We start from the raw sequence: 20,144 nt of genomic DNA on the forward strand, positions 1-20,144 counted from the left end.
GTGCTAACTTGTGGAACTTATTTTTATACCCTCCACCATAGTATGGAGTATATTAAGTTTGTCATTCCATTTGTAACACTTCGAAATATACATTTTAGACCGCACAAATTATATATATTTTTGATCAGTCGATTTAGCGATTTTCGTCCGTCTGTGAAAATCATTCTAGCTTCCGAACGAAATGAAGTAGATTAGTAAATTTTACTCAAATGTATATTATGTCTGCAGGAATTTTTGTATTGAAAATGGGCCATGTAGGACCACGTTTTGGTATAGCCCCCATAAGTACTTTTCGTACACTTGTAGTATACAGTGTGAAATAAAAAAACTGCAACAAAGTCATACGCCATAATTTTTACATTTTTTTTAATTTTGTTAAATGAAAGCAAAAAATGTCTGAAGTAGCATCAAATTTTACAATAAGTTTAGATTTTTTCGAATTGGTCACCTTTGGCACGAATTATGTCCTTCAAACGGCCAATGAAACCGTCAAACGCTGCCCGAATGTTGCTGTGCGGTATTTTGGCCCAATCCCGGCGAAGCGCTTGCTTGAGGTGATCGACACTTATGTATTTTTTAGTGTCAACCTTGTTTTCCAAAATCCTCCAGAAACAATAATCCAACGGCTTGGTATCCGGAGATTTTGGTGGCCACTGTGCACTGGAATTGAAGCGATGAGTGCGATGGTTCTGTGTCCTGTTGGAATGTCCAAAGTCTGCGGCCAAAATGTTTGCGTGCCCAAGTCTTTAATACACCCTCCAGAATATTTTCGCGGTAATATTCAGCATTTATTCTGATGCCACGGTCGACATCGGCTGTTATGGCGGCCCACATGAGCTGTTATGGCGGCCCCTTGACCGGCGCTTGAGTTCTGGTGGCCAACGGAAGGTGCACATTTTCAGCTGATCTCTTTGGCAAGTAAACACGGTCATTTTCTTTGTTTACAAACAGCTGGAGAACGAATGTTTTCTCATCGGAGAACACCAAATTCGGCAGTTCACCACTTTCGGTCAAGCGAAGCAACTCTTTAGCTCTTTTGAGTCTATTTTGTTTCTGTTGCGGTGTAAGTTCTTGCACTTTTTGGAATTTCAATGGCTTTACCCCGAGCTCATTTAATTTCAATATTTGCCAAATGGAATATTGCGATATGTTCAGCACACGAGCCATTTTTCAGCCACTGCGAGCTCATTTTTCCATATTTGCCGAATGGAATATTGCAGCTCATGAGCCATTTTTCGGCCACTGCGACGCGGGCTTCGATCAAGTCGCTTTTTTACTTTTCGAACCATTTATGCTGATGTTGCTATTTTTTCCGTCCATTTCCTTGACGCCGGGCTACGCTACCAGGATCACGGTAACAAGGGATGGTACGAGATAAAAAAAAGTATTCACATTTAAATTCTGGAGTGTTCTAACGATAGCCACTTTGGGGTTTCCAGCCAAATATAAAGAAATCACACTATCAGTACACATTTCAGAAACCACTTTCATACATCAAACTTACTTTCCAACCTGGATTCTCATACCAAGTTTCAAGTTATTGGCTCTATTTTTTCACATAATAACAAATGGTATCGTTTTAGAAGTTTAGTAATACATTAAAAAATTTTTAGAATTCAAAAAAATCATTTGGTACATCTATCCTGCATTCCATTAGTGACTCTCATTTCAAATTTCGAACTTGGTAACTTTTAAAATCATTTTAGTTGGAGATTCTAAAAATAGGGCAGTTTTACCACCAAACGTCTATTATGATATCAATTCCAAAATTTAAAATATAAAAAATATACCCAATTTAAAAATGTATAAAATACAAAATATTTTTTTTCTCATCAGTTAGTTATCGTAACACTTGATTATTATTAATCTCGAAATATGGTGAAGAAACCATATTTTGATACCGAATTAGATACAAGTGTTAAGAAAAATGTTATCTTTTGACATTTTGATTAAAACGTGTCGAAAACGAACCAATAAAAATACCCACATCCAAGTAAATCAAGTATCTTTTTTGTATCCTGATACCATTTTAACAATAACTCTCCAATAATTCCTATCACTCGTCTGCCTGCCACCAAGTAGTAAAAGTCAAATAAAATTTGAAAAATTAAATAGCATATCCTTTTGTGTGAAATTTTCATTGTCATGACGACTCGCCATGAATTCTTGGATGCCCGTGATGTTAACTGCAAATGACATTATGACATTTGAACAAAAAAAGCAGCAAAAACGCGGCAAGAAACAAAATATGCAAGAAAACCCGCTGACAGATGTCACCGTCAATCTGAGTGACAAATATTGAGACTGTCGGCGACAACAGGAAATTCAGCCAGCTCAACGCAGCGCAACACATCACATCGCAATGTGACTCCTAAATAGCAACAACAAAGCTGAATGCTCTCTCGCTCTGTCTCTCTCTCGTTAATCAAAAGTGATGAATGAGATTTTGATTTGACATTGTCATAGTTCAAATTGGTCTACATTAAACCAAAGTGTATGAAAAGTTTTCTGCGGGAGAGGGAAGGTGTTGACAAAATTTAAATATTGAAGGACGTCACGGTATTAGGTGGTTATGCGGTGGATGTGGTCAACTTAGGAAGGAAATGTAGAAAAATCAATAAATTCTTTCATGAAAAATAACAAACTGAAATGGGAACATATTTTTGCAAAAAATAAATTGTTGGTCCTTTTTTCCAAAATATAGTTAGCAACGCCTTTTACTTGGATCTTATCAAGTCAAAATTCTATATTTTACCTTAACGCTAGGTATTGATATGTATTAAAAACATATTTTAGGGTTCAACCGATCTCGTAATTCCTTTGGAGTTCTAACCTACAAACGAGTTTTATCATATCCACATGGAAATTTCCACAATCAAGACTGAATAAGAAAGTTTTTCTGGCATTTAGGTAAGATTTACACTTTTTACGTCTTCTAGGAGCTATAATAGCATTTTATGATAAATAGTTTGGACTTGCTAAGCTACCATTTGAAGGGCGTTTTAACTATATTTAAAAAAAAAAAACAACCAAAAAGACCCCTTTGGCAACTCACTTATGGGATTAAATGTTCGACCAAAATATTCCTTCAATGCACGGATTTCGAGGAGTCTTAATCTGAAAATTTCCAAAAGTGTGAAAGAGGGAGGCAATTGCCCCCTCAACTTTTGTTATTTTTATACCCTCCACCATACTATGGAGGTATATTAACTTTGTCATTCCGTTTGTAACTCCTCGAAATACTCATATCAGACCCAACAAAGTATATATATTCTTGATCAGCGTAAAATTCTAAGTCGATTTAGCGATGTCCGTCTGTCTGTCCGTCTGTCTGTCCGCCTGTCCGTCTGTCTGTCTGTTGTAATCACGCTATCTTTCGAATGAGAATATTGAGATAGATGGCTAAAATTTTGCACACATGTTTATTTTTCCAGTAGGCAGGTTAAGTTCGTAAATGGGCCATGTAGGTCCATGTTTTCATATAGCCCCCATATAACGGTACCTCCCTATATTCGGTATTTTGATGATTTTAGCGACATTATTCACCGGAATTGTTTCAATATTGGTATTTGAAGTTCGTTATGGGAACTACAGTCTATGACAGAAAATTGTCTGTGCGGGTCCAGGTCTTCGTATAGGCCCCATATATCAGTACCTCCCTATATTCGGTATTTTGACGATTTTAGGTACAATACCCACCGAAATTGTTTGAGATGTGGTATTTGAAGTTCTTAATAGATGCTACAGCCTGTGACAGAAAATTGTCTATGCTGGTCCAGGTCTTCGCACAGCTCCAATTTAACGGCACCTCCTTATATACGATATTTTGATGATTTTAGCTACATTATTCACCGTTTATTTCAAGTTTCGAATTTGAATATGGTAATGGCTTATGACAAACAATGCCTATGTATGTCCACGTCGTATAGACCCCAATATAACGGCTATATTCGGTATTTTTAAAATTTTAACAGAATTTTTTAAGAATTTTATTTTTTAAAATTTCCCAAATTCGTTGCAAATGGTGGAGGGTAATAAAAGTTCGGCCCTACCGAACTTACTGCTTTTTAACTTGTTCGATGCAAACTTTAAAAACGCCGATACGTGTGTCTTCTTCTTCTGGATATACTTTCTTAATTATAAGTTTTCTTTCCGAAATATGAAATTCTCTCAACCACACACACTCACAGTGACATCTATAGGGTGAGATAAAAAACTAAAACAAAGTCAAATGCCATCATTTTTACATGTTTTTTTAAATGTTATTGAATGAAAGCAAACAATTTCGGAAATGGCATCAAATTTTAGAATAAGTTTTGATTTGTTCGAATTGGTCACCTTTAGCACGAATTATGGCCTTCATAACCGTCACACGCTGCCCGAATGTTGCTCTGCGGTATTTTGGACCATTCCCGGCGAAGCGCTTGCTTGAGGTTATCGACACTTTTGTATTTTTTAGTGCCAACCTTGCTTTCCAAAATACTCCAGACACAATAGTCCAACGGATTGGTATCCGTAGATTTTGGTGGCCATTGTGAGCTGGAAATGAAGCCAGGAACCTCATTTTGTACCCATTCTTTGGTGGCGCGTGCTGAGTCCTGTTGGAATTTCCAAGGTCTGCGGCCAAAATGTTTGCGTATCCAAGGCTTTAATACACCCTCCAGAATATTTTCGCTATAATATTCGTCATTTATTCTGATGCCACGGGTGATAAATAAGAGCGGAGAGCGACCCTCGGCTGTTATGGCGGCCCGCACTATTACCATGGCCGACGCTTGAGTTCTGTTGGCCAACCGAAGGTGCACATTTTCAGCTGACCTCTTTGGCAAGTAAAGACGATCATTTTGTTTGTTTACAAACTGCGAATAACGAATGTTTTCTCATCGGAGAAAACCAAATTCGACAATTCACCACTTTTGAGTATATTTTCTTTCTGTTGCGGTGTAAGTTCTTGAACTTTTCGGAATTTCAATGGCTTTACCCCGAGCTCATTTTTCAATATTTGCCGAATGGAATATTGCGATATGTTCAGCTCACAAGCCATTTTTCGGCCACTTCGACGCGGGTTTCGATCAAGTCGCTTCTTTACTTTTCGAACCATTTCTGCTGATGTTGTTGTTTTCTTTCGTCCACTTCCTTAACGTCGGGCTACGCTACCAGCATCACGGTAACGAGCGATGGTACGAGACACAAAAGATTTATACACATTTAAATGCTGGAGTGCTCCAAAGATAGCAACTTGCGGTGTTCCAGCAAAAAATATAAAGAAATCACGCTTGAATTCCATCACGAATAATTTTTTTCTAGAAAATTCTCACCAAAATGATTTTGTACTCCTGTAAAAAAATATAATGAGCTGTCACTGGAATAATTTTAACAGCTGTCGGACGAGTGGGTAGAAAAGACTTCAGCAGTTTGAAGTTTGTTGCAGTTTTTTCATCTCACCCTATATATGTTTCCTTCGACACGCAAATAGGATATATTTTGGCACATTAGGACGAATTCGTCCTGGAATCAAATACATGAAATGTTTTGAAAATCCCCTTCGCCCATCTCCATTTATTTTTAGTCCAGAAAGTAACTTATTTGTACTTTTTGGTACATTTCATTTTCCATATCCACGTTTGAATTGTTTATCAAATTTCTATGAAAAACTGTCATTTTCTGATTCTAATTTAATTTAAATATTTTCAAAAGAAAAAAATGGCGATCACTCGTTTTCTCAAGCCTCTTGGAAGATTTTGAAATTGTTAATTTTGCCTAAGTTTTTTTGACCGTTTTCATTCAATTAAGGCGCACAATTTGGTTCGTTAATTTGGTTTTCCGTTTTTTTGTTTTTCGAATTTGATGAAATTTTGTTTCGGAATTCTGAAGATGAAAGTCATGAAAGTTATGAAAGTTCTGAGAAGGAGGTAGAGAGAGAGAGACATGGTAGTTTGAGAATTTTCAACTTTTGCCAGTTAAGTTTGAGAGTGTTTTGGAAAGGAGTTTGAAGTGTTTGCAATGAATGTTTATGAATTTTTGTGAGTGTTTTGTTTTGTTTTTGGAAGGAAAGTGTGAAGAATTTTGGTTTTATTATTTTTTGTGTTCGCGCGGTTCTCATTTGTGTCGTAAAGACCTTTTGCGTGTGTGTTTGGGTGTGTGTATTTAGTGTAGATGTGTGTTTTTTTGGGGTTGGAAATGGAGAATGGATTTTGAAACCAACACAACAGCAATTGGTGTTCGATTACTCCCAATTGTGTGTAGGAATTTGTTAATCACAATTTTAAGGGGATGCGAGCAACCCTTTCGTGAAGAGGCTTTCGAACCGCCGATGATAGGGCTTTTGCAAGTTTCATTTATTCGAATCGTATTTGGAAATTGCAAACGAGAATTATATGAAATAGTTTTGGCCAATGATTTAACCTAATGTGAAGGGATGATCGCCAGGGATATTTTATTTGGGGAAAACCGGTTTCATATAAAAAGGATCTGTTATTCTAAAAATAGAACAAAAATACCTCATCATGAACGGGGTGGAATGAACGAACAAAGACTACGTCCACTAAACTTTTAATGTCGCAACTTATTTCTCTTTTGTTATGATTTTTTGAAGGGTAATTTGTGATCTATTTTTAGAAATCTAGTTTTAGAGAGGGGTACAAAGGAGTAATGATCCTTTACTGAACATCACAGGCGAATTAATTTTTTTGTCATTAGATTGTTGATTGAAATCTTTAAAAAAAATTCCAAAACATAAGAACATAGTTCAATTTATACAAACATAGGAGCTTCTAATATTTTTTTGCCCTTCACCCTAAAACGCATTGAAATGTCACCCAGAGATCCCATAAATTTATCTCTTGATGTATAAACGAATATTGAAATAACTGTCTGACTGACCTAGAATCAACGCCCGGACAACGCGTCTGAAGCAATAATTTTGCAATTTTGCACAAGGTGGCACAAGTCTTGATACGTAGGCATGTGATAGGTATTAGTTTTTGGAAACTCATACTAAAAGGGTACGAAAAGTACTAAAATGTACTAAAAACAACTTTAAAAGTATCAGCCGGTTTTTTCGACAGATGGAGACCCCTAGCCTTGAGTTATGATTATTCCAAAATGTCGACCCTTTATGGGAGAGGTTTCGAAGCAGTTGGGCAATATTGTCCAATTCGTATCTGACTTAAGTCTGAAATAAATGTACAGCGTGCCATATTTGGACTGTATCGTCTACTTTCCATACAAGTACAGGGTGAGATCAAAAAAACTGCAACCAAATTCAGACTGCTGTCATTTCTAAGCCACTCGTCCGACAGCTGTTAAAAGTATTCCAGTTACAGCTCCTTATATTTTTTACAAGCGTACAAAAGCATTTCTAAATATTTGGCTGGAAAACCATAAGTTGCTATCATTAGAGCACTCCAGCATTTAAATGTGAATAAATCGTTTGTGTATCGCACCATCGCTCGTTACAGTGATACTGGTAGCGTGGCCCGACGTCAAGGAAGTGGACGAAAGAAAACAGCAACATCAGCAGAAATGGTTCGAAAATTAAAGAAGCGACTTGATCGAAACCCGCGTCTCAGTGGCCGAAAAATGGCTCGTGATCTGAACATATCGCAATATTCCATTCGGCAAATATTGAAAAATGAGCTCGGGGTAAAGCCATTGAAATTCCAACAAGTGCAAGAACTTACACCGCAACCGAAAGATAATTGACTCAAAAGAGTTGCTTCGCATGGCCCAAAGTGGTGAACTGCCGAATTTGGTTCTCTCCGATGAGAAAACATTCATTGTTCAGCAGTTTGTAAATAAAACAAAATGATCGTGTTCACTTGCCAAAGGGGTCAGCTGAAAATGTGCACCCTCGGTTGGCCAACAGAACTCAAGCGCCGATCATTGTGATGGTGTGGGCCGCCATAACAACCGATGGTTGCTCTCCGCTCGTATTAATCGACCGCGGGATCAGAATAAATGCCGAATATTATCGCGAAAATATTCTGGAGGGTATATTAAAGCCTTGGGCACGCAAAAATTTTGGCCACAGACCTTGGGCCTTGGTCACACTCAGAACGCGCCACTCAAGAATGGTTACAAAATGAAGTTGCTTGCTTCATTTCCAGCGCACAATGGCCACCAATATCTCCGGATACCAATTCGTTGGACTATTTGTTTCTGCAGTATTTTGGAAAGCAAGGTTGCCACTAAAAAATACCAAAGTGTCGATCACCTCAAGCAAACGCTTCGCCAGGAATGGGCCAAAATACCGCAGAGCAACATTCGGGCAGCGTGTGACGGTTAGGCCTGCGACGGTTATGAAGGCCATAATTCGTGCCAAAGGTGACCAATTGGAATAAATCTAAACTTATTCTGAGATTTTATGCTATTTCCGACATTTTTGCTTTCTTTCAAAAAAAGTAAAAACAAGTAAAAAAGCTGTAAGTTCGGCCGGGCCGAACTTTGAATACCCTCCACCATTTGGTACAAATTTAACAATTTTCAAAAAAAAAATAAAATCCCTTAAAAAACTGTTAAATTCTTGAAAATACCTAATGTAGCCGTATATTAGAGTCTATACGATGATGTGGACCTGCATAGGCAACTTTTGTCACAAGCTATTACAATATTCAAATGCGAAACTTGAAAAAAAAAATCTGTTTATAATGCACAGGCAATTTTCTGTCATTGGCTGTAATATCGAACTTCACGAACTTTAAATGCTAAATTTGAAACAATTCCGGTAAATAATGTCGCTAAAATCATCAAAATACCGAATATCGGGGGGTACCGTTATATGGGGGCTATATGAAGGCGTGGACCTGCACAGACAACTTTCTGTGATAGGCTGTAGCATCCATTATGAACTTCAAATGCAAAATGTGAAACAATTCCGGTTAATAATGCCGCAAAAATCATCAAAATACCGAATATCGGGAGGTACCGTTATATGGGGGCTATACGAAGACGTGGACCTACATGACCCATTTTCTGTTTTATGCTGTAGTATCTATTAAAAACTTCAAATACCAAATTTGAAACAATTCCGGTAAATAATGTCGCTAAAATCATCAAAATACCGAATATCGGGAGGTACCGTTATATGGGGGCTATACGAAGACATGGACCTACATATCCCATTTTCTGTCTTAAGCCGTAGCATCTATTATGAACTTTAAATATTAATTTTGAAACAATTCCAGTAACAAATGTAGCTAGAATCATCAAAATACCGCATATCGGGAGGTACCGTTATATGGGGGCTATACGAAGACCTGGACCTACATGGCCCATTTTCAATACCAAAAGTCCTGCAGTAAAATTTTATCAACCTACTTCATTTCGTTCGGAAGCTAGAGTGATTTCCACAGACGGACAGACGGACGGACATTGATAAATCGACATAGAATTTTATGCTGATCAAGAATATATATACTTTGTGGGGTCTAAAATGTATATTTCGAGGTGTTACAAACGGAATGACAAACTTAATATACCCTCCATACTATGGTGGAGGGTATAAAAAGGCAGACGGACGGACGGTCGGACATGCCCAAATCAATGGAGAATGTGGTTCTATGGACATCATCAAAAGGAGCTATAGACTTTTCTCGTTTCCTTTAGCATGTTACATACAAATGCACAAAGATCCCGTACCATAGTGTGGCGTTTTTTAATACCAAACTTGAGGGTATTTTTTGATGGTACATGTTGTTAGATTAACGTTTTTCGTATAGCCCCCATATAACGGTACGTCCCGATATTCGATATTTTTATGATTTTAGCGACAGTATTTACCGGAATTATTTCAAATTTCGTATTTAGAGTTCGTAATGGTTACTACAACTTATGACAAAAAATTTTGTATGTAGGTCCACGTCTTCGTATAGCCCCCATATGACGGTACCCCCCGATACTCGGTATTTTTTATGATTTGTGCGACATTATTCAAATTTCGTATTTAGAGTTCGTAATGACAAGAAAATTCGTATGTTTTCGTATATTCGCCATATAACAGTACATCCCGATATTCGGTATTTTGATGATTTTAGCGACATTATTCAGCGGAATTATTTCAAATTTGGTATTTGAAGTTGGTAATAGGTACTACAGCCTAGAAAAAAAATGTTGTAAGCAGATCCACATCTTCGTATAGTCTCCATATAACAGTGGAGGGTAGTAAAAGGGCTGCTTTTTATTTTTCGAGACAAAAATTAATAGACAAAAATACAACAAAACTATTTTTTCTTATCCAAGAAAAAACAAGTAAGCAAAGGCTACAGTCGATCGGGACCGACCGTTGAATACCCTACAACACTATATTAAACGATACAGTTTATATAGGCGAGATACTCGAAAGAATTCCACAAGATATTGTGACAAATAATAAAAGAAAACCATCAGGTTTCGTTCTCTAATTTTCGAATAATAGCAACTTAAACGAATTTGCTCATTTCCAATTTATTGGTAGATGTTGCACGTAAATGGTCTTCCTAGATCTGGAACCAATATTTCCCAAAGACCTATAATCTCTCAGAAGTGACAAAAGATTAACATTTATTATTGGTTTTTGACTGAAACGCATCTATATGAGATACAGACATTTGACTATATTCTTCAACGAAATCAGCCTTAACGAAATAGTCAGAAGTGCGTCTTTCCTGTATTTGTGAATTCTCTAAAAGTCACTGGAATGGACATTTTCGTATTTTGTCTACAAAAGTTGGCAAACTATTTCACACATTAAATGTTTTTGGATGGCCATCCAAAACTGCTTGGCTTTTGCAATGTCCGGTAACGCTCATTCAAATGTGCGTGAGGTTCGGGCGATAATTATGACCTCCTGACAATTTTGCAGTTTTTTTGGTCCATTTCAACCCCTAAACATTTGGCGATCATCTCCAAAAAGAGTAGGTTTCTATTCTGACCCTCATATTATCCCCATGCAAAATTTCGTAAGGATCGGGCTATAAATGTGATCTGTATATAATATCCTGATATCCTAACTACTTAGTTTTGTTAGCTGTAGAAATATTACCAAATGTTTAATTCAAAATGAAAATATGACAAAATTGAAAAAATATGAGAAAATGTTACAAAATCAATATTTTCATCTTCATAGAGATATTTTTATGCGAATTTTTTAGAGGTTTTTTCTTTCCTGCCAAGAGGCCATTCTGAATTAATGAGAACTGTCGAAATCAGTTCAGCCGTTCTCGACATATAAGAGATCTTTCAAGCATATCTCCTTTGATAGACATATATATCGCACATATTTTGCTATATATCCGATTTGTTGGATAATAACATCAATGTAAAGGTCAGAAGTAACCTTGTTATGGCTTTGTGATTTCGCCGGGATTTTAAATATTCACGGTTTAATGAATAATTTTGATTTTTTTCAACAAAAAATATATGGTTTATTTTACCCGCTAAATTTTATCCGATGACCACCCAAATTCTTCCCCGCCCTAAACTCTAGCTACATGCGAAATTCCGCGTCGATTGGTCTATAATTGCGACCTGCATAGCTACTGCAAAATCCGACATTTTTTTAGTATTTGGTCCATTTCAACCCCTAAACATTTGGCGATCATCTCCAAAAGAAATAGGGTTCTATTCTGACCCTACCCCCACCTCCATTCCAAATTTTCGTGAAGATCGGGACATAATTGCGACCTGTAGCGTGATTACAAATTTACATGGACAGACGGACAGACGGACGGACGGACATACATAGCTAGATCGACTCAGGTCGGCGAGATAGGAAGATCCATATATACTTTCCTATGTGGGAAATCAATATTTCGAGGTGTTACATAATTTTTGGCCCAATCAAACTTATAATACCCCCAAAACATAGTGTTGTAGGGTATAAAAACCCCCGGAGAAAATATTTTATTTTAAGAATAATATTTCTTTAATTTGTTTACTCTCTTCAAATATTATTCTTGTCGGTTAAAGTGGAGTGGATACGAGCTGTTTCTCACATACCCACTCCATGCGTTCATATGGGTGTATGTGTTCATATTCCTCCTTCACCGAAACAAAAACTCCTGACCTACCACCACCAGTGGGTTATTGTTCCGTGTTGAACAATAACCGTGTCGTTGACTATGACAGGTGTTGTTCCAGTGTCATGCTCACTCACTCACCTGTCGTCGTCACCATTGCCGTCTTAGATATACACACACCACAAAAAATACAGCCACCACCAACATCTTTCCAAACGGCTGCAGTGGCGGACGGCACATGCCATAACCGCAGTCGAACTAAACAGCTGCTAGAGTTTCAGTGTCTCTGCAATGAATGGTGTTGGTGGTTTGTCGTCTTCACTCCAATGTCTTCGTTGCCTTATGCAAAATACAAAACCGACAAAAGAAACTATTTCAAAAGAAGAAGATAATCTCTTGGGGAGTTCCTTGTAGGTTTAATGTTAGACTTTTTTCAAGAAATGAAAGGTAATGCAGAGGAATTTTGAATATTAGATTCTCGTTTGTGTGTTTGGACTTGTGTGTTCATTTTATGGTTTGAATGCACTTTAACGAATAACACGCACTTTTTAGAGCATGTCAGCTTGCCTGTTTGTACTTTTTTTTTTTTTGAAAGGATGTTAATATTTCGTTTAAAGGCATGTTCACCTGTCCAGCCATATTTTATGGCAGTTTTGTGTTATTACAAGGCACTCAATAATGGAATGAAAAAATGGGGTATATAGGAGAATTACAGGATCTCCTCTATTGAGGTACACAAATCCTTTGTCTACTTTTCCAATATGTATTATGAACACCATGCATATTATTACACTGTGCAACAAAGATTTTTTTTTAATAACAAAAAGAGAAACGCTGTAGATTATGTAAGTTCAGCTAAAGATAGAATAAACATGTATCAGAACTTAGAAAGTTTAAAGGATTTGGTCCTTTTTATACCCTACAACACTTTGTGTTGGGGGTATTATAAGTTTGATTTTGCCAAAAATTATGTAACACCACGAAATATTGATTTCCCACATAGGAAAGTATATATGGATCTTCCTATCTCGCCGAGCTGAGTCGATCTAGCTATGTCCGTCCGTCTGTCCATCTGTCCATGTTAATTTGCAATCACTCTACAGGTCGCAATTATGGCCCGATCTTCACGAATGTAGGTGGGGCTTGGACCAGAATAGAACCCTATTTCTTTTGGAGATGATCGCCAAATGTTTAGGGGTTGAAATGGACCAAATACTGAAAAAATGTCGGATTTTGCAGTAGCTATACTGATCGCAATAATAGACCAATCGACGCGGAATTTCGCATGTAGCTAGAGTTTAGGTCGGGGAAGAAGCCTACCAAGTTGGGTGGTCATCGGATAATATTTAGCGGGTAAAATAGACCATATATTTTGTGTTGAAAAAATTCAATATTTTTCATTAAACCGCGAATATTTTAAATCCCGGCGAAATCACGAAACCATGACAAGGTTACTTCTGACCTTTACATTGATGTTAACATCCAACAAAACGGATATATAGCAAAATATGTGCGATACATATGTCTATCAAAGAAGATAAGCTTGAAAGATCTCTTATATGTCGAGAACGGCTGAACTGATTTCGACAGTTTTCATTAATTCAGAATGGCCTCTTGGCAGGAAACATAAAACGTCTAAAAAAATCGCATAAAAATATCTCTCTAAAGATGAAAATATTGATTTTGTAAAATTTTCTCATATTTTTGGCATATTTTCATTTTGAATTAAACATTTGGTAATATTTCTACAGCTAACAAAACTAAGTAGTTGGGATATCAGGATATCATATACAGATCGCATTTATGGCCCGATCCTTATGAAATTTTGCATGGAGATAAGATGAGGGTCAGAATAGAAGCCTACTCTTTTTGGAGATGATCGCCATATCTTTAGGGGTTGAAATGGACAAAGAAACTGCAAAATTGTCAGCAGGTCGTAATTATCGCCCGATCCTCACGCACATTTGAATGGGGGTTACCGGACATTACAAAAGCCAAGCAGTTTTGGATGGCCATCCAAAAATATTCAATGTGTGAAATAGTTTGCCAACTTTTTTAGACAAAATACGAAAATGTCCATTCCAGTGACTTTTTGGAGAATTCACAAACACAGGAAAGGTGCACTTCTGACTATTTCGTTAGCGCTGATTTCGTGGAAGAATATAGTCAAATGTCTGTATCTCATATAGATGCGTTTCAGTCAAAAACCAATAATAAATGTTAATTTTTTGCCACTTCTGAGAGATTTTAGGTCTTTGGGACCTATAAACATAATCTACCAATAAATTGGAAATGAGCAAATTCGTTTAAGTTGCAATTATTCGAAAATTAGAGAACGAAATCTGATGGTTTTCTTTTATTATTTGTCACAATATCTTGTGGAATTCTTTCGAGTATCTCGCCCATATAAAAAGTATCGTTTATTATAGTGTTGTAGGGTATTCAACGGTCGGCCCCGCTCGACTGTAGCCTTTGCTAACGAATTATTCTTCATAAAATTTCACTATAAGTCACCAAAAAAAGGAAACACTTAAAACACTAAAATATTGCCTAATTTCGTAATGTTTTTTTTTTTTTCTCCGGTACTTTTCGAGTTTACTCAAAAAAAAATTACATAGAACTTCGTTCTATACAGAAAGTCTCAAAGGAGATAATAATCTACACCAAATTTTAGTATAAGTCTCAGAAAAAACTCTACAACAAGGCACAATGCGTTTCTACGAAATTTATATTTTAACAAGTTAAGAAGAAGAAGTTCTTTTGGAAGGTACCGCCTCCACCATTTGGAAGGAACTTGAAAAATTAAAAAACAAAAAATTAAAAATAAAATCCGATAACTACCACTTAAATGAAAATCGTTATATCGGGACTATACAAAGACGTGGAATTGCTTACGAAATTTTTTTTCATAGGCTGTAGTACCCCTTACGAACTTCAAATAGGAAATTTGAAACAGTTCCCGTGAATAATGTAGCTAAAATCATGAAAATACCTAGTATCGGGAGGTACCGTCATATGGGTGATATACGAAGAAATGGACCTGCATGCGAAATTTTTTGCCAGAGGTTGTAGTACCCACTAACAACTTCCAATACGAAATTTGAAATAATTCTGGTGAATAATGTAGCTAAAATCATGAAAATACCTAGTATCGGGACGTACCGTCATATGGGGGCTATACGAAGACATGGACCTGCATGCGAAATTTTTTGCCAGAGGTTGTAGTATCCACTAAGATCTTCCAATACGAACTTTGAAATAATTATTTTGAATAATGTGGCTACAATCAGGAAAATACCGAAAATCGAGAGGCACCGTCATATGGGTGCTACACCAAAACGTGGACCTGTACAGACAATTTTCTGTCATAGGCTGTAGTATCCATTACAAAATTAAAATACCAAATTTAAAACAATTCCGGTGAATAGTGTCGCTAAAATCGTCAAAATGCAGAATATCGGGATGTACCGTTAATGGGGGCTATACCAAAATGTGGACCTGTACAGACAATTTTCTGTCGTACGCTGTAATATCCATTCCGAACTTCAAATACCACATTCGAAACAATTGCAGTGCATAATATCGTTAAAATCGTCAAAATACCTAATACCGTTTTATGCACAGACAATTTTCTTTATAGCTTGTAGTATCCATTGCGAACTTCAAATGACAAATTTGAAACGATTCCAGTGAATAGTGTCGCTGAAATCATCAAAATGCCGAATATCGGGAGGTGACGTTATATTGGGGTCTATACGATGGCGTGGACCTGAACAGACAATTTTCTCTCTTAGGCTGTAATATCAATTACGAACTTCAAATCCCAAATTTGAGACAATTACGGTGAATAATGTCGCATAAATTGCCAAAATACCGAAAATAGGGAGGTACCATTATATGGGGGCTATATGGCCCATTTTCAATACCAAAAGACCTGCAGACATAATATACATTTGAGTAAAATTCTATCAACCTACTTCCATTCGCTCGGAAGCTAGAGTTATTTCTGCAGACGGATAGACGGACAGATGGATGGACATTGTTGGGTCTAAAATGTACAGGGTGAGATGAAAAAATACAACAAAGTCAAAAGACATAATTTTCACTTTTTTTTTTTAATTTCTTTGAATGAAAGCAGAAAATGTCGGAAATAGCATAAAATTTTAGAATAAGTTTAGAATTGGTCAACTTTAGCACGAACTATGGCCTTCAAACGGTCAATGAAACCGTCACACGCTGCCCGAATGTTGCACTACGGTATTTTGCCCCATTCCGGGCGAAGCGCTTGTTTGAGGTATTCGACACTGTGGTATTTTTCAGTGCCAACCTTGCTTTCCAAAATATTGCAGACACAATAGTCCAACGGATTGGTATCCGTAGATTTTGGTGGCCATTGTGCGCTGGAAATGAAGCGAGGAACCTCATATTGTAACCATTCTTGGGTGGCGTGTGCTGAGTGTGACCAAGGCCCAAGGTCTGCGGCCAAAATTTTTGCCCAAAGCCTTAATACACCCTCCAGAATATTTTCGCGATAATATTCAGCATTTATTCTGATGCCACGGCCGATTAATACAAGCGGAGAGCGACCATCTGCTGTTATGGCGGCCCATACCATCACCATGGCCGGCTCTTGAGTTCTGGTGGCCAACCAAAGGTGCACATTTTCAACTGACCTCTTTGGCATGTAAACACGATCATTTTGTTTGTTTACAAACTGCTGGACAACGAATGTTTTCTCATCGGAGAAAACCAAATTCGGCAGTTCACCACTTCCGGCCAAGCGAAGCAACTCTTTAGCTCTTTTGAGGTGTAAGTTCTTTTGGAATTTCAATGACCTTAGCCCGAGCTCATTTTTTAATATTTGCCGAATAGAATACTGCGATATGTTCAGCTCATGAGCCATTTTTTCGGCCACTGCGACGTTGGTTTTGATCAAGTAGCTTTTTTACTTTTCGAACCATTTTCTTCCGTCCACTACCTTGACGTCGGGCTACCAGTATCACGGTAACGTAAATGCTGGAGTGCTCTAACAATAGCCACTTGTGTTTTCCCAGCCAAATATAAAGAAATCACACTATCACGCTTGAATTCCATCACGATCAACTTTTTTTCTGGAAAATGTTCACCTAAATGCTTTTGTACGCTTGTAAACAATATAATCAGCTGTCACTGGAATAATTTTAATAGATGTCGGACGAGTGGCTTAGAAGTGGCAGCTGTTTTTTCATCTCACCCTGTGCCAAATTTCAAAGCTCTAGATTGGATTAACCTGACTCTATCCTGATTTCAACAAGCAGACGGACATCGCTAAATCGTTTTATAATTTTATTATGATCAGGAATATGTATCCTTTTTGTCGTCTCCGACGAATATTTCGAAATGCGGCAAATGAAATGGCAAATTAAATTTATGGTGAACGGGTATACAAAGGTCGTAAATCACGATGAATATAGACAATATTGATCCATTCTTTGCTGTACCTCCCCACACAAGAAGTCAACATTTTAAATAATAATAACTCCCCTGAAGTGGAAATCAATATCCGATTTTCTTCACATTTTTCTCATCGCATTATTTCTGTCTATTTTGGAGATGTAAAAACGGGAAATAATGATCTTCGGTCTTTGTTGTTATCAATTTTACCACATTTTTAAAGTCATTTCCCTTTAATACTTATTTTATTGAGATTCCATTAATTAGATTTAATTTCATTTAAATATCATAATTTCGAATTAACTTAATCTCTTTGAATTAAAAAAAATACAATATTTATTTCATTTGTAACAATCAAATCAGTGAATGTAAATTTCCCCATCAAAACATTTGCATTGCAGAGTAGTAGCACCCCACACCCACACCGAATATTTACTCACCTAACACAAACCAGCCTATCACCACAAAATCAGTCATTCAGCCAGGCAGCCAGGCAGCCACTCAGTCAGTCAATAAATAAATATTTACACAATTCTCTCTATGATTACATTTATTTTTTTCTGTTTTCTATTTCCAATCTCAACTTGAGACTACTTACGCTGAATATGATTTCTTACGATTTCGAATTTTTTTTTCAATTTCCATATCATTCGTTGCAGGCGCAAGGACAGCAGTGCTCTACAACGTTCCGCTAGCATTGACTCCTTTGCCGAAGTGGTGTGGAGCGATTCGCCACGACCATCGCTGGAAATACCCCGACCCGTGGTGGCACCCTTCAGCAAGCGTCCCTCGGCCAGCAGTTTGTACAGCAATTGCAGTGCTTCGTCACAAAGTGCCCAATTGAATATCAATGAGCTGAGTGTGGGCGGAGGCATGATGGGTGGCAGTGGCGGTGGTGGTGCAGGGAGTTGTGGCATGACATCAGGTGCTGGGCTTGGGAGTAGTGGTAATATTGGTGTTGGTGGTGCCATGGTTGGCATCACCACCAGTGCCAATAATCGGCGTGAGAGTTTATTAAGTCCATCGTCGACCCGCCGCAACAAGCTGACAAGAATTATAAATGGTAAGTCAGAAGAAATGTTAGATTTAAATCGTAACCTTTGTGGGGAAAAGGTGTGTTCGTTGGTTATGAAAGGTAAGGAAAAATTCTATGGAAAGTGAAGGCGATGGAAAATGAAAAAAAAGAAGTCATATTTTAATAATAAGCTTACTAAACAAAGTAAGAAAGGGCTAAGGTCAACCACATCCGTTTAAGTGAGCTGTTATCTCAGTGGACAAAAATCCAAACGTACGAGGTTGACTATTATATATTTTTATACCTTCCACCATAGTATGGAGGGTATATTCAATTTGTCATTCCGTTTGTTATACCTCGAAATATACATTTTAGACCCCTCAAAGTATTTATATTCTTGATCAGCATAAAATCTTATGTCGATTTAGCGATGTCCGTCCGTCTGTGGAAATCACTCTAGCTTCCGAACGAAATGAAGTAGATTGATAAAATTTTACACAAATGTACATTATGTCTGCAGAACTTCTGGTATTGAAAATGGGCCAAGTAGGTCTACGTTTTGGTATAGCCCCCATATAACGATACCTCCCGATATTCGGTATTTCGATGATTTTAGCGACTTTATTTGCCAGAATTGATTCAAATTTGGTATTTGAAGTTCGTAATGGATACTACAGCCTAAGCTTGTCTGTGTAGGTCCACGTCTTCGTAAAGCCCCCCTATAACGGTACCTCCCGATATTCGGTACTTTGTCGATTTTAGCGACATTATTCACCAGAATTGTTTCAAATTGGTATTTGATATTCGTAATGGATGCTTCAGCCTATGAGGCCTTTTTAGTCCTCAAAATGCACAATTCATTCTGTTTGACAAATTTATTTAATCAAAACTTCAGACTTTTAAGGTTTTATAAATTGTTAAAACTTTTCCTCTTTTTTTAAGTTTACTGAGAAGGATAGAAATAAAACCATGCCATAATAGACCCACATCTTATTTTAATGTCCTAAACTATGTCAACGTCTCCATATGTAAACCCTAGAAGCCAACAGAGACCTCAATATCAAATTTCGGGATTCCAGGTCAATCCTCAATACTAAATTTCCAAAACCCCCTCTATATCTCAATTCCAGATGCCAAGAGAAATTTGAGGACTTCAGACCTATCCCTTCACCCCATACCAAATTTAGTACTACTTAGTACTTATCGTACAAATATAGAAGAATTTCTCAAGAAACAAGATATCTCAATCCCAGAAACCAACACCCAATCGCAAATTTCGAGATTTCAACTCTCTCCCTTCACCCAATAAATTTTAGTACTATTCAGTACTATTCGTACAAATATAGGACGCATTTCCAAATCACCAACAAATCTGAAACACAGATAATCTAAATATCAAATTTCAAAGTTTTATCTCTATCCCTTCACCCAATACCAAATGACCACAACATTAGTACATATTTTCAAAACAACCTCAACCATAACCCCAGACACCAATAGTGAAATCCATATCAAATTTCAGGATTTCACCTCTATTCCTTCACCCAATACCAAATTTAGTACTATTTAGTACTTTTCATACAGTTAAAGTACACATTTCCAAAACCACATCCATAAATCAATTCAAAGATACTAACAGAGACCAAATATCAAATTTGGGGATTCCAGCCCTATCTCTTAACCCAATACCAAATTTAGTA

At 37.1% G+C, this 20,144-nt stretch overlaps 1 protein-coding gene across 1 annotated transcript in view; it reads left to right on the forward strand.

Moving 5' to 3' along the window:
- The window catches only part of LOC109612564 (uncharacterized protein DDB_G0271670-like), an 81,272-nt gene extending 62,682 nt beyond the window's left edge, over window positions 1-18,590 (forward strand). Inside the window, exon 3 of the mRNA XM_059127922.1 lies at window positions 18,089-18,590. Coding sequence (XP_058983905.1) covers window positions 18,089-18,590 — 502 coding nt within the window. The remainder of the gene's footprint in view (window positions 1-18,088) is intronic.
- Window positions 18,591-20,144: the final 1,554 nt, after the last annotated feature.

The sequence above is a fragment of the Musca domestica genome, unplaced genomic scaffold (assembly GCF_030504385.1).
Source record: "Musca domestica strain aabys unplaced genomic scaffold, Musca_domestica.polishedcontigs.V.1.1 49, whole genome shotgun sequence".
Taxonomy (NCBI): Eukaryota; Metazoa; Arthropoda; class Insecta; order Diptera; family Muscidae; genus Musca; species Musca domestica.